The sequence below is a fragment of the Nerophis lumbriciformis genome, linkage group LG08 (genome assembly GCF_033978685.3).
Source record: "Nerophis lumbriciformis linkage group LG08, RoL_Nlum_v2.1, whole genome shotgun sequence".
Classification (NCBI taxonomy): Eukaryota; Metazoa; Chordata; class Actinopteri; order Syngnathiformes; family Syngnathidae; genus Nerophis; species Nerophis lumbriciformis.
Genome location: NC_084555.2, coordinates 51,258,333 through 51,274,073, shown reverse-complemented (window position 1 = coordinate 51,274,073; position 15,741 = coordinate 51,258,333). Strand labels below are relative to the sequence as shown.

Sequence of the window (15,741 nt, the reverse complement as noted above, 5' to 3'; positions counted from 1 at the left end):
AACTATCAAAAAAGGAATAAACAAAAGGCGCGCACAGTGGCGGAGAATAAAACTAGACTTTAAACACAAAACTTGCACATTGGCAGAAACTATGAACAATTAAACAAAACACGAACTGTGGCTTAACAAACAAAAACTTACTTGGCATGGAACCGGCATGAAAAAAAGAGTAGCAAGGGTCATCAGGGTGTGGAGAGTGTGCAGGAGCATAAATGTGGTGATGTCGTCAGCACGAACAACAGAAAATGAATGAACTTAAATACTATGGACATGATTAGTGAAAGCAGGTGCGTGACTCAAAACGTGAAACAGGTGCGTGACGTGACAGGTGAAAACTAATGGTTGCTATGGTGACAAGAGTGCACAATGAGTCCAAACCTGGAACAGGTGCGTGACGTGACAGGTGAAACTAATGGTTGCTATGGTGACAAAACAAAACAAAAGTGCACAAAAAGTCCAAAATTTAAACCGAACATTACTAAAACTAAACATGATCACACAGACATGACAACAGTCTACTTCTTTAAGACGTTTGTCTTACAGTCTACTTCTTTAAGACGTTTGTCTTACAGTGTTTGTCTTACAGTCTACTTCTTTAAGATGTTCGTCTTACAGTGTTTGTCTTACAGTCTACTTCTTTAAGACGTTTGTCTTACAGTCTATTTCTTTAAGACGTTTGTCTTACAGTCTACTTCTTAAAGAAGTTTGTCTTACAGTATTTGTCTTACTTGTCAACTTCTTTAAGACGTTCGTCTTACAGTCTACTTCTTTAAGACGTTTGTTTTACTGTCAACTTCTTTAAGATGTTTGTCTTACAGTCTACTTCTTTAAGACGTTTGTCTTACAGTCTACTTCTTTAAGACGTTTGTCTCACAGTCTACTTCTTTAAGACGTTTGTCTTACAGTCTACTTCTTTAAGACGTTTATCTCACAGTCTACTTCTTTAAGACGTTTGTCTTACAGTCTACTTCTTTAAGATGTTTGTCTTACAGTGTTTGTCTTACAGTCTACTTCTTTAAGACGTTTGTCTTACAGTCTACTTTTTTAAGACGTTTGTCTTACAGTGTTTGTCTTACAGTCTACTTCTTTAAGACGTTCGCCTTACTGTCAACTTCTTTAAGACGTATGTCTTACAGTCTACTTCTTTAAGACGTTTGTCTTACAGTCTACTTCATTAAGACATGTGTCTTAAGGTCAACTTCTTTAAGACGTTTGTCTTACTGTCTACTTCTTTAAGACGTTCGTCTTACAGTCTACTTCTTTAAGACGTTTGTCTTACAGTCTACTTCTTTAAGACGTTTGTCTTACAGTCTACTTCTTTAAGACGTTTGTCTTACAGTCTACTTCTTTAAGACGTTTGTCTTACAGTCTACTTCTTTAAGACGTTTGTCTTACAGTCTACTTCTTTAAGACGTTTGTCTTACAGTCTACTTCTTTAAGACGTTTGTCTTACCGTCAACTTCTTTAAGACGTTTGTCTTACAGTCTACTTCTTTAAGACGTTTGTCTTACAGTCTACTTCTTTAAGACGTTTTTCTTACAGTCTACTTCTTTAAGACGTTTGTCTTACAGTCTACTTCTTTAAGAGGTTTGTCTTACAGTCTACTTCTTTAAGACGTTTGTCTTACAGTCTACTTCTTTAAGACGTTTGTCTTACAGTCTACTTCTTTAAGACGTTTGTCTTACAGTCTACTTCTTTAAGACGTTTGTCTTACAGTCTACTTCTTTAAGACGTTTGTCTTACAGTCTACTTCTTTAAGACGTTTGTCTTACAGTCTACTTCTTTAAGACGTTTGTCTTACAGTCTACTTCTTTAAGACGTTTGTCTTACAGTCTACTTCTTTAAGACGTTTGTCTTACCGTCAACTTCTTTAAGACGTTTGTCTTACAGTCTACTTCTTTAAGAGGTTTGTCTTACAGTCTACTTCTTCAAGACGTTTGTCTTACAGTCTACTTCTTTAAGACGTTTGTCTTACAGTCTACTTCTTTAAGACGTTTGTCTTACAGTCTACTTCTTTAAGACGTTTGTCTTACAGTCTACTTCTTTAAGACGTTTGTCTTACAGTCTACTTCTTTAAGACGTTTGTCTTACAGTCTACTTCTTTAAGACGTTTGTCTTATAGTCTACTTCTTTAAGACGTTTGTCTTACAGTCTACTTCTTTAAGACGTTTGTCTTACAGTCTACTTCTTTAAGACGTTTGTCTTACAGTCTACTTCTTTAAGACGTTTGTCTTACCGTCAACTTCTTTAAGACGTTTGTCTTACAGTCTACTTCTTTAAGACGTTTGTCTTACAGTCTACTTCTTTAAGACGTTTTTCTTACAGTCTACTTCTTTAAGACGTTTGTCTTACAGTCTACTTCTTTAAGAGGTTTGTCTTACAGTCTACTTCTTTAAGACGTTTGTCTTACTTGTCAACTTCTTTAAGACATTGTCTTACAGTCTACTTCTTTAATACGTTTGTCTTATAGTCTACTTCTTTAAGACGTTTGTCTTACTTGTCAACTTCTTTAAGACATTTGTCTTACAGTCTACTTCTTTAAGACGTTTGTCTTACTGTCAACTTCTTTAAGATGTTTGTCTTACAGTCTACTTCTTTAAGACGTTTGTCTTACAGTCTACTTCTTTAAGATGTTTGTCTTACAGTCTACTTCTTTAAGACGTTTGTCTTACAGTCTACTTCTTTAAGACGTTTGTCTTACAGTCTACTTCTTTAAGACGTTTGTCTTACCGTCTACTTCTTTAAGACGTTTGTCTTACTTGTCAACTTCTTTAAGACATTTGTCTTACAGTCTACTTCTTTAAGACGTTTGTCTTACAGTCTACTTCTTTAAGACGTTTGTCTTACTTGTCAACTTCTTTAAGACATTTGTCTTACAGTCTACTTCTTTAATACGTTTGTCTTATAGTCTACTTCTTTAAGACGTTTGTCTTACTTGTCAACTTCTTTAAGACATTTGTCTTACAGTCTACTTCTTTAAGACGTTTGTCTTACAGTCTACTTCTTTAAGACGTTTGTCTTACAGTCTACTTCTTTAAGACGTTTGTTTTACAGTCTACTTCTTTAAGACGTTTGTCTTACAGTCTACCTCTTTAAGGCGTTTGTCTTACAGTCTACTTCTTTAAGACGTTTGTCTTACAGTCTACTTCTTTAAGACGTTTGTCTTACAGTCTACTTCTTTAAGATGTGTCTTAAGGTCAACTTCTTTAAGACGTTTGTCTTACAGTCTACTTCTTTAAGACGTTTGTCTTACAGTCTACTTCTTTAAGATGTTTGTTTTACAGTCTACTTCTTCAAGACGTTTGTCTTACAGTCTACTTCTTCAAGACGTTTGTCTTACAGTCTACTTCTTTAAGACGTTTGTCTTACAGTCTACTTCTTTAAGACGTTTGTCTTACAGTCTACTTCTTTAAGACGTTTGTCTTACTGTCAACTTCTTAAAGACGTTTGTCTTACAGTCTACTTCTTTAAGACGTTTGTCTTACTGTCAACTTCTTTAAGACGTTTTTCTTACAGTCTACTTCTTTAAGACGTTTGCCTGACAGTCTACTTCTTTAAGACGTTTGTCTTACAGTCTACTTCTTTAAGACATTTGTCTTACAGTCTACTTCTTTAAGACGTTTGTCTTACAGTCTACTTCTTTAAGACGTTTGTCTTACAGTCTACTTCTTTAAGACGTTTGTCTTACTGTCAACTTCTTTAAGATGTTTGTCTTACAGTCTACTTCTTTAAGACGTTTGTCTTACAGTCTACTTCTTTAAGACGTTTGTCTTACTGTCAACTTCTTAAAGACGTTTGTTTTACAGTCTACTTCTTTAAGACGTTTGTCTTACTGTCAACTTCTTTAAGACGTTTTTCTTACAGTCTACTTCTTTAAGACGTTTGCCTGACAGTCTACTTCTTTAAGACGTTTGTCTTACAGTCTACTTCTTTAAGACATTTGTCTTACAGTCTACTTCTTTAAGACGTTTGTCTTACAGTCTACTTCTTTAAGACGTTTGTCTTACAGTCTACTTCTTTAAGACGTTTGTCTTACTGTCAACTTCTTTAAGATGTTTGTCTTACAGTCAACTTCTTTAAGACGTTTGTGTTACAGTCTACTTCTTTAAGACGTTTGTCTTACAGTCTACTTCTGTAAGACGTTTGTCTTACAGTCTACTTCTTTAAGAGGTTTGTCTTACAGTCTACTTATTTAAGACGTTTGTCTTACAGTCTACTTCTTTCAGACGTTCGTTTTACAGTCTACTTCTTTAAGACGCTCGTCTTACAGTCTACTTCTTTAAGACGTTTGTCTTACTGTCAACTTCTTTAAGACGTTTTTCTTACAGTCTACTTCTTTAAGACGTTTGCCTGACAGTCTACTTCTTTAAGACGTTTGTCTTACAGTCTACTTCTTTAAGACGTTTGTCTTACAGTCTACTTCTTTAAGACGTTTGTCTTACTGTCAACTTCTTTAAGATGTTTGTCTTACAGTCAACTTCTTTAAGACGTTTGTCTTACAGTCTCCTTTAAGACGTTTGTCTTACAGTCTACTTCTTTAAGACGTTTGTCTTACAGTCTACTTCTTTAAGACGTTTGTCTTACAGTCTACTTCTGTAAGACGTTTGTCTTACAGTCTACTTCTTTAAGAGGTTTGTCTTACAGTCTACTTATTTAAGACGTTTGTCTTACAGTCTACTTCTTTCAGACGTTCGTTTTACAGTCTACTTCTTTAAGACGCTCGTCTTACAGTCTACTTCTTTAAGACGTTCGTCTTACAGTCTACTTCTTTAAGACGTTTGTCTTACAGTCATGTGTGATGTATCATGTTGTATGCATGCATGTGTGATGTATCATGTTGTATGCATGCATGTTCCAAATAAACTCAAACTCAACTCGAGTCAAATAATCTGATTGTTATTACTCCGGTACTCTTACCTTGTTCTGTATATTGTACAGTATTTTGTATATTGTACATGATTGCTTATTATTTGTATAGGGCAGGGCCGACATCCGGGCAACTGAGCTACATACGGGTTCTTCGAGCCATAGCAACCTGACTGGCGTTGAAAACAAACCGTCGCCATTACTCTTTAACCTGTCGACCTGCGCTGATTAAACCTGTCATTCTGCCTCCAAAATGCCAAAAAACTGTGTTGTTTTTGGTTGTGCAAACCACAACTGGAAACAGGGAAAACAAAGGTCGTATTCTGTTCTGCCAAAGCGTGCTAAAAGCCCACAGAGACGGGACAAATGGCTCGCAGCTTTACACCGGGAAAACGAGGACGGTTCTCACTGGAGTCCCCCAAAATCCCGGGTCGTGTGTTCGGATCACTTCGTTTCTGGTAAATATAAGGAACAAAAATCCACCTTCTTAACCACAACTTGGCCATACCGTCCATGCTAATGTTGAACCCGTTGAATTTTTACTGAATAACGTTCGACAGCTGAAGTTGTTGTTGTTGCACAACAATAACATACGGTATAAAGGCTATTTTCGAAAACCGGTTTCATTTAAATTTGCACTTAACGGTTGGGTTTTTAAAAACCAATAAACCCTATAATTTTCATGTTGCCATTTAATCAACTTTTCAAGACAGTCGTAAAATGCTGTCTGCAAGTCTCCTTTGTTGTAATCAAACATTACTTGTAGTTGTAGCCCTCAAATCTCTCAATATTTTTTCATTTTTTCCCCTCTCAGGACGACCTGTAAAGAATCCCATGCACCCTGAATATGCACCATCCATCTTACCTCACCTGCCACAGAGTGGAAAGAAGGCATCCCATAGGATGGACAGTTACGAGCGACATCAACTGACAACTTCAAAGCGTGAATCGGCAGCAGAGAACTCAAAAAGTACAAAGAAACACTGTGGGAAACGACTACCTTTCAGTGATCTAACGGAAAGGACAAATGAGTGTGAAAACATTGAGCCTGCTGCAAAAACACCTGTAATTTTAAATAAATAATTCAGTTAAAAACAGGAACAGTAATTCAGCAAATAATAAATCTTAATACTGAACTGAATTTGAATGAGCTCTCTACAGATATAATAAATATACAGATACTGGTAGCCACCGTGTCATCCTTATTATCATTTATCAACATACCTTGGGTGATTTAACAATTTTTATGTGATTTATTCGTTATATAACAACCGAAGCTAACAACCGACCTGGTGCGCTTGTGAGGTAGACATAAAGATTTCCAAATTCCATGTCCGGCCATTGTGTAGGATTATCAGTCCACGCATCTGCTGGAAGGCGGTAAGGGCAGTCGTTTAATCCAACTACAGAACATTTTAACTCGTATCTTAACCTAGCCTCACTGGAAAGACTATTTACATAATCATAGGCCATTTAGAACAGTTTAAAATGCCGTGAAACCTCGTTAAATGCCTTTTCTGTCAATGCTGTGTTCGCTGTGAGCTGGTTTGTTTTCAACGAATTCAATATGGCGACCGGTTGCTAGGGGATTGGAGGGCGGAAGTGACGTAGGTCCGCCCTCGCCTATTGGATAGTAGTCTGTTTATTTCAATTCTTATTTTTTTATCTTTATTACTTCTTGTGTACTTTATGTTTATCCCATATTTGTTTCCACTACCGCACCTTAAATTGGAGTCCTTAATCTCGTTGTATGCAAATATAATGACAATAAAGTCCATTCTATTCTACTGTATTCTATTCTATAAAAGTCGTTGAAATATTGCACGTTGGCACTGTTGACTATCTTTGCTCCGCCCATTTTCATGACGCAGTACTTACGTAATCGTTCATTTCCGGTTTTTCAGCCAATCAGCGATGAGCAGTTCGGCCGCTGACGTCACAGTGAAATGGCGACCAGGGCGCGGAAGCCGAGCGGTTCTCGTTCTACGGGCGGCGAGTCCAGTAAGAAAATGTCCAGCGCCTCCGACTGCCTGGGTGTGCTGTTGGAGCTGCTGGTGGACTTTGGAAGAGAGGTTAGTTCGGGTGGTTTCTGCGTGCCGTGAAAGTGTTCTACAGCCAAGTGCCGGGTTAGCTAACAGCTAGCATGCTAACGCTAGCAGCGGCAGTCAACACAACAATGAGCAGCAACTCGTGAGAAAACATTTTTAAGTTGATTTTAGAGCAAATTTAATACATTTCTATACATTTTAATATGTACAAATCACCCAGTGTGCCAAATATTATTTTCTGTTAAAATAAGTTTGTTTACATTTACAGTGTGCGCGCGCATGCGCGTCTGCGTGCACATTGTCTTTTATTTTATTTTATAAACCTTTATTTATAAATGTCAACATTTATAAACAGTTGAGAAATAATACAAAAACAGTATAAAACAGCGCCAGGGTTTTTTAAATTCAAAGTAACTAAAATAAAATGCAAACTGTATATCCATCCATCCATCCATCTTCTTTCGCTTATCCGAGGTGGGGTCGCGGGGGCAGCAGCCTAAGCAGGGAAGCACAGACTTCCCTCTCCCCAGCCACTTCGTCCAGCTCTTCCTGTGGGACCCCGAGGCGTTCCCAGGCCAGCCGGGAGACATAGTCTTCCCAACGTGTCCTGGGTCTTCCCCGCGGCCTCCTACCGGTCGGACGTGCCCTGAACACCTCCCTAGGGAGGCGTTCGGGTGGCATCCTGACCAGATGCCCGAACCACCTCATCTGGCTCCTCTCCATGTGGAGGAGCAGCGGCTTTACTTTGAGCTCCACCCGGATGGCAGAGCTTCTCACCCTATCTCTAAGGGAAAGACCCGCCACCCGGCGGAGGAAACTCATTTCAGTACCCGTGATCTTGTCCTTTCGGTCATAACCCAAAGCTCATGACCATAGGTGAGGATGGGAACGTAGATCGACCGGTAAATCGAGAGCTTTGCCTTCCGGCTCAGCTCCTTCTTCACCACAACGGATCGATGCAGCGTCCGCATTACTGAAGACGCCGCACCGATCCGCCTGTCGATCTCACGATCCACTCTTCCCTCACTCGTGAACAAGACTCCGAGGTACTTGAACTCCTCCACTTGGGGCAAGATCTCCTCCCCAACCCGGAGATGGCACTCCACCCTTTTCCGGGCGAGAACCATGGACTCGGACTTGGAGGTGCTGATTCTCATCCCAGTCGCTTCACACTCGGCTGCGAACCGATCCAGTGAGAGCTGAAGATCCTGGCCAGATGAAGCCATCAGGACCACATCATCTGCAAAAAGCAGAGACCTAATCCTGCAGCCACCAAACCAGATCCCCTCAACGCCCTGACTGCGCCTAGAAATTCTGTCCATAAAGGTTATGAACAGAATCGGTGACAAAGGGCAGCCTTGGCGGAGTCCAACCCTCACTGGAAACGTGTCCGACTTACTGCCGGCAATGTGGACCAAGCTCTGACACTGATCATACAGGGAGCGAACTGCCACAATAAGACAGTCCGTTACCCCATACTCTCTGAGCACTCCCCACAGGACTTCCCGGGGTACACGGTCGAATGCCTTCTCCAAGTCCACAAAGCACATGTAGACTGGTTGGGCAAACTCCCATGCACCCTCAAGGACCCTGCCGAGAGTATAGAGCTGGTCCACAGTTCCACGACCAGGACGAAAACCACACTGTTCCTCCTGAATCCGAGGTTCGACTATCCGGCGTAGCCTCCTCTCCAGTACACCTGAATAGACCTTACCGCGAAGGCTGAGGAGTGTGATCCCACGATAGTTGGAACACACTCTCCGGTTCCCCTTCTTAAAGAGAGGAACCACTACCCCGGTCTGCCAATCCAGAGGTACCGCCCCCGATGTCCACGCGATGTTGCAGAGTCTTGTCAACCAAGACAGCCCCACAACATCCAGAGCCTTCAGGAACTCCGGGCGGATCTCATCCACCCCCGGGGCCTTGCCACCGAGGAGCTTTTTAACTACCTCGGCAACCTCAGCCCCAGAAATAGGAGAGCCCACCACAGATTCCCCAGGCCCTGCTTCCTCATAGGAAGACGTGCTGGTAGGATTGAGGAGGTCTTTGAAGTATTCTCTCCAAACTGTATATATATTTATATATATTAGGGGTGTAACGGTACACAAAAATTTCGGTTCGGTACGTACCCCGGTTTATAGGTCACGGTTCGGTTAATTTTTGGTACAGTAAGAAAACAACAAAATATACATTTTTGGGTTATTTATTTACCAAATTTGCAAAATCGGAACCGTGGATAGGTCAATAATTCATAATAACATTGATTTTGATTCAATGTTATGTTTTGAGCAATGACAGTTTGAAAGAAAAAAAAACAGTTTTGTTTTATTAGTCAACATTGCAACTTTTTCTAAATTACATTTAACCTTTAAGTTTTTTTATTTCACTTTTGTTATGATTTTGTTTATTTTAATAGTATTTTTGGAATGTGCCGTGGGCCTTTAAAACATTAGCTGTGGGCCGCGAATGGCCTCCGGAGCACACTTTTGACACCCCTGCTATAGTTAACAAAAAAATTAAATGTGATAAATCTATGGATAACAAGCATGGCGACGCATGCGCGTTTATCATAACTCTCTCTCGCTCTCTCTGTCTCTGCCCCTCCCTCACCAATGCTGCTGCGCGCACAATTTGTTTTGTTTTTAACCCCTTCTTAACCCTGAACGTACATTGAAAATACACGCAACCCTAACTCAAAATGCCGGACATTTGAGGCATTTAAGAAACTCCGCCCTGTAGAGATGCGCGGTTTGCGGACACAACCGCGGAGTCCGCGGATTATCCGCGGGTCGGGCGGTTGAAATAAAAAAAAATTAGATTTTATCCGCGGGTCGGGTCGGGCGGTTGAAATAAAAAAAAATTAGATTTTATCCGCGGGTCGGGTCGGGCGGTTGAAATAAAAAAAAATTAGATTTTAAATAGATTCAGGCGGGTGGCAGTTAAACCAATTCGGAAATATATATACATAGTTAAATGTTGTTACCCACATATACGAAAAACGAGCAGGCACCTGCAGCATATGCCACAACAGAAGAAGAAAAAAAAAAGAGATGGACACTTTTACGGAGCGGAGAAGGGACGCCTCGCCGGGGCCGGGACCGAGGCCCCTTCCCCCGAGAGGGCCCCACCGGGAGCCGTAGCTGAGGTGATCCGCGAGAAGGGCCCGACGCACGTCCAGGGTCACCACCGCGCCCACCGCACCGACACCCCGCCTTCGCCGCGGCCGGCGTCACGCGCAGCCCGCCACCCCCGTGGCCGGGGGATCGTAACAGGGGTCACTCCACGCGCTCCGCCCGCGCAGCTTACCTGCCCGCCGCCCCCGTTGCCGGGGGCACGTAACAGGGGTCACTCCGCGCGCAGTGCGCTCACGAAAGGGGTGGGGCTCACCCTGGTGAGCCGAGTGGGCCACTTTTGGTAAGCAGAACTGGCGCTGCGGGATGAACCGAACGCCGGGTTAAGGCGCCCGATGCCGACGCTCATCAGACCCCAGAAAAGGTGTTGGTTGATATAGACAGCAGGACGGTGGCCATGGAAGTCGGAACCCGCTAAGGAGTGTGTAACAACCCACCTGCCGAACCAACTAGCCCTGAAAATGGATGGCGCTGGAGCGTCGGGCCCATACCCGGCCGTCGCCGGCAGCGAGAGCCGCGAGGGCTAGGCCGCGAGGGCTAGGCCGCGACGAGTAGGACGGCCGCCGCGGTGCGCGCTGAAGCCTCGGGCGCGAGCCCGGGTGCGAGGGACATCGCACCTCCACGCGCTTGGAGGTGCGCTCAGCGCGGCTCCCAGATGATTGCGCACTGGTGTGCGTCTGGGCCGTGACAGCGTGGCACGCATTGAATGTCTCTGCTAAATTGGGTCAGTCTCCTTTCTTTAACAGCCAAAAGCTTTATAACCTCACTAATGCCTTGCATCGTCTATATTAGATATATAACAACGGGCGGGTGCGGTTTTGATTAAATGTTAGTTCGGGTGGATGCGGATGGTTGACGACTTTTGTGATGCGGTTGCGGATGAAATAATTGCCTATCCGCGCATCTCTACCGCCCTGACAGCTCCGCAAAAGAGGACATGTCCGGTGAAAAGAAGACGTATGGTCAGTCTATCCTAGCCCGTTAGCTGCTAGCATGCCGTGTGTTGTGCCTCGGTGTGCATTGTTTACACAACGTGCGTTACGCTACTTAATATGTCCGTGTGGAAACCCGTTCGGTACACCTTCGAACCGAACCGGAACCCCTGTACCGAAACGGTTCAATACAAATACACGTACCGTTACACCCCTAATATATATATATATATATATGTATATATATATATATATATATATATGTATGTATATATATATATATATATATATATATATATATATATATATATAAAACAAACAAAGTGCAAAGCCATAGGCTCACTCAATTTCAGTAAATAACTTAAATTTGGAACACAGCATCATCGTTTTCACGTGCACTTTGTAATTGACAGAAGCCATTTCATCATGTGTTATTTTTTAACCACATGATACGTTTAAATCTATTACCCACGTGGGATTGATGGCAACTTACAATCTTTAAAATCATTTTTGAAAAATCAGTCTTGTTGTTAATTTTGTGGGCAGTTTGGTACATTGTACATAATAAAAAAAAGTCACAATTCATATAGTCTATAATTAACAAAGCCTAACCAAGATTTCATTGTGCCAGGTAATGAACCAATGACACAATCATCTTGACGTTGAACACACTGCACTCGAGCGAATGAAGGCCATACTTAGTCAACAGCCAATGCAAACACTGTCATGAACATGTGCCAAAAAAGTGAAACCTCACGAAACGACGACGACGACAAACACTTTTTGGAAGAATATTTGCACCACGACACAACAAAAACACCACACCTGCGGCACAAACTCTTCCGGGTCCCTACAATTTAGTGGATCTACACCTAACATCCACTGTAATGATACCACGTACAATAGCGTATCTAGTCGAGACGACTATGAATACATCGATATTTTTTAACATCGCATAATCTTCTTTCCTTTTTAAAAAAAATGTATATTATGTTTATAAACTCAGTAAATATGTCCCTGGACACATGAGGACTTTGAGTAAGACCAATGTATGATCCTGTAACTACTTGGTATCAGATTGATACCCAGATTTGTGGTATCATCCAAAACTAATGGAAAGTATCAAAGAAGAGAAGAATACGTGTTTATTACATTTTAACAGAAGTGTAGAAAATAAGCAGATATTAACAGTAAATGAACCAGTAGATGAATAATTAATTTTCCACCACTTGTCCTTAATAGTTTTGACAAAATAATAGGTGTATAAATGACACAATATGTTACTGCATACGCCAGCAGACTAATTAGGAGTTTTTGTTTGGACACAATTGTAATTAAAGCTGCAAGCAGCGATGGACGGGACCGACTTTGACAGCACATAAAATCCGAACCGAAACAGTAATTAAAACTCTTTGGTCAACTTTTAATCAGAAGGGTTTAATCTCTCTCCTGTGCTAGTTTGAAGCCGACACGACAAACGCGCTCAGAGGAGATAATGTTTGAAAAAAGGTGACCGGTTTTTACAAAACTTTTGTTTTGAAGGGGGAATTGCAAACTTCCTGTTGATTTTTGCTGGGGGTTGTCAGTATATGAAATGTAGGTCTAAGTGAGACCTACATAGAGGTTTTTGTTTCATGTCTCTAAGATATTCTTACTGGAAGTTACAGGCAGTTTTGTGTCTGTGTTTTCTTCCTAGGGGGCGCTAGAGCGCAATTTTGAGTTTTGGGGTTGGGTTTTTTATTAGATCGCAATTTTTGCCAGTCCGGATGTGTGTGTCTAGTTTGGTGAGTTTTGAAGCATGTTAAGGGGGTCAAATTACTGGTCAAAGAAGCAAAAGTGTCTGTTTTTACTAAAATTGTGTTTTGAAGGGGGAATTGACAACTTCTTGTTGATTTCTGCTGAAGAATGTCAATGTATGAAATCTAGGTTTAAGTCAGACCTACATAGAGGTTTTTGTTTCATGTCTCTACGACATTCCTACCGGAAGTTACAAGCAGTTTTGTCTGTGTTTTTTCCTAGGGGGCGCTAGAGCGCAATTTTGAGTTTTGGGTTGTTGTTTTTTTTTTTATTAGATGGCAATTTTCGCCCGTCCTGATGTGTGTGTCAAATATGGTGAGTTTTGAAGCATGTTAAGAGGGTCAAATTAGAGCACAAAGAGGTGGCGGAATAATTATAATAATAAAACGCACAAAATACAATAGGGTCCTCTGTCCCAAAGGGACATTGCGGTCCCTAATAAGAAATGTATGTTAATGAACCCTAAGATTTTTTTGTTAAAATAAAGCCAAAAATGACATTTTTTTGTGGTCCCCTTTATTTTGAAAAGTACCGAAATACTTTTGGTACCGGTACCAAAATATTGGTATCGGGACCACACTAATACACACACACCGAACACCCACTGGCAGAAATGTGGATCGGCGTCTATAAATCATACTGCAAGCCGGTTATAATATTTAGAAAGTATAGTGTGGGGGGGGGGGCGTGGCCTGCGGACCTGCAGCAAAGCGGGATGTGCCAGGACCGGCTTCGAGATCAGCGACAGGTGCGTAGATGGCACCTGTCACTCTGTTAAAAGGCAGCAGGCGGGAGGAGAGAGTTGTTGGAGCGAGAGCGAGTCTGAGACGGACAAAAACTATCGCTGGAAAGCAAGAGAAACCCATCCATCCATCCATCTTCTTCCGCTTATCCGAGGTCGGGTCGCGGGGGCAGCAGCCTAAGCAGGGAAGCCCAGACTTCCCTCTCCCCAGCCACTTCGTCCAGCTCCTCCCGGGGGATCCCGAGGCGTTCCCAGGCCAGTCGGGAGACATAGTCTTCCCAACGTGTCCTGGGTCTTCCTCGTGGCCTCCTACCGGTCGGACATGCCCTAAACACCTCCTTAGGGAGGCGCTCGGGTGGCATCCTGACCAGATGCCCGAACCACCTCATCTGGCTCCTCTCGATGTGGAGGAGCAGCGGCTTTACTTTAAGCTCCCCCCGGATGACAGAGCTTCTCACCCTATCTCTAAGGGAGAGCCCCGCCACCCGGCGGAGGAAACTCATTTCGGCCGCTTGTACCCGTGATCTTGTCGTTTCGGTCATAACCCAAAGCTCATGACCATAGGTGAGGATGGGAACGTAGATCGACCGGTAAATTGAGAGCTTTGCCTTCCGGCTCAGCTCCTTCTTCACCACAACGGATCGATACAGCGTCCGCATTACTGAAGACGCCGCACCGATCCGCCTGTCGATCTCACCATCCACTCTTCCCTCACTCGTGAACAAGACTCCGAGGTACTTGAACTCCTCCACTTGGGGCAAGATCTCCTCCCCAACCCGGAGATGGCACTCCAACCTTTTCCGGGCGAGAACCATGGACTCGGACTTGGAGGTGCTGATTCTCATCCCAGTCGCTTCACACTCAGCTGCGAACCGATCCAGTGAGAGCTGAAGATCCTGGCCAGATGAAGCCATCAGGACCAAATCATCTGCAAAAAGCAGAGACCTAATCCTGCAGCCACCAAACCGGATCCCCTCAACGCCTTGACTGCGCCTAGTAATTCTGTCCATAAAAGTTATGAACAGAATCGGTGACAAAGGGCAGCCTTGGCGGAGTCCAACCCTCACCGGAAACGTGTCCGACTTACTGCCGGCAATGCGAACCAAGCTCTGACACTGATCATACAGGGAGCGGACCGCCACAATCAGACAGTCCGAAACCCCATACTCTCTGAGCACTCCCCACAGGACTTCCCGAGGGACACGGTCGAATGCCTTCTCCAAGTCCACAAAGCACATGTAGACTGGTTGGGCAAACTCCCATGCACCCTCAAGGACCCTGCCGAGAGTATAGAGCTGGTCCACAGTTCCACGACCAGGACGAAAACCACACTGTTCCTCCTGAATCCGAGGTTCGACTATCCGGCGTAGCCTCCTCTCCAGTACACCTGAATAGACCTTACCGGGAAGGCTGAGGAGTGTGATCCCACGATAGTTAGAACACACCCTCCGGTTCCCCTTTTTAAAGAGAGGAACCACCACCCCGGTCTGCCAATCCAGAGGTACTGCCCCCGATGTCCACGCGATGCTGCAGAGTCTTGTCAACCAAGACAGCCCCACAGCATCCAGAGCCTTAAGGAACTCCGGGCGGATCTCATTCACCCCCGGGGCCTTGCCACCGAGGAGCTTTTTAACTACCTCAGCAACCTTCAGCCCCAGAAATAGGAGAGCCCACCACAGATTCCCCAGGCACTGCTTCCTCATAGGAAGACGTGTTGGTGGGATTGAGGAGGTCTTCGAAGTATTCCCTCCACCGATCCACAACTTCCGCAGTCAAGGTCAGCAGAACACCATCCGCACCATACACTGTGTTGGTAGTGCACTGCTTCCCCTTCCTGAGGCGGCGGATGGTGGTCCAGAATCGCTTCGAAGCCGTCCGGAAGTCGTTTTCCATGGCTTCCCCGAACTCCTCCCATGTCCGAGTTTTTGCCTCCGCGACCGCTGAAGCCGCACACCGCTTGGCCTGTCGGTACCTGTCCGCTGCCTCAGGAGTCCCATGAGCCAAAAGAACCCGATAGGACTCCTTCTTCAGCTTGACGGCATCCCTCACCGCCGGTGTCCACCAACGGGTTCTAGGATTACCGCCACGACAGGCACCAACTACCTTGCGGCCACAGCTCCAATCAGCCGCCTCGACAATAGAGGTGCGGAACATGGTCCACTCGGACTCAATGTCCAGCACCTCCTTCGTGACATGTTCAAAGTTCTTCCGGAGGTGGGAATTGA

General features: G+C 43.7%; 1 protein-coding gene across 5 annotated transcripts in view; it reads left to right on the top strand.

Annotated features, from left to right (window-relative positions):
• The first annotated feature begins 5,393 nt into the window (after positions 1-5,393).
• Positions 5,394-15,741, top strand: part of mbip (MAP3K12 binding inhibitory protein 1) — a 45,267-nt gene continuing 34,919 nt past the window's right edge. For all 5 annotated transcript variants that reach the window (XM_061969180.2, XM_061969182.2, XM_061969181.2 and 2 more), the window contains exons 1-2: positions 5,394-5,836; positions 6,771-6,938. In XM_061969180.2, coding sequence (XP_061825164.1) covers positions 6,813-6,938 — 126 coding nt within the window. In that variant the 5' untranslated portion in view covers positions 5,394-5,836; positions 6,771-6,812. The remainder of the gene's footprint in view (positions 5,837-6,770; positions 6,939-15,741) is intronic.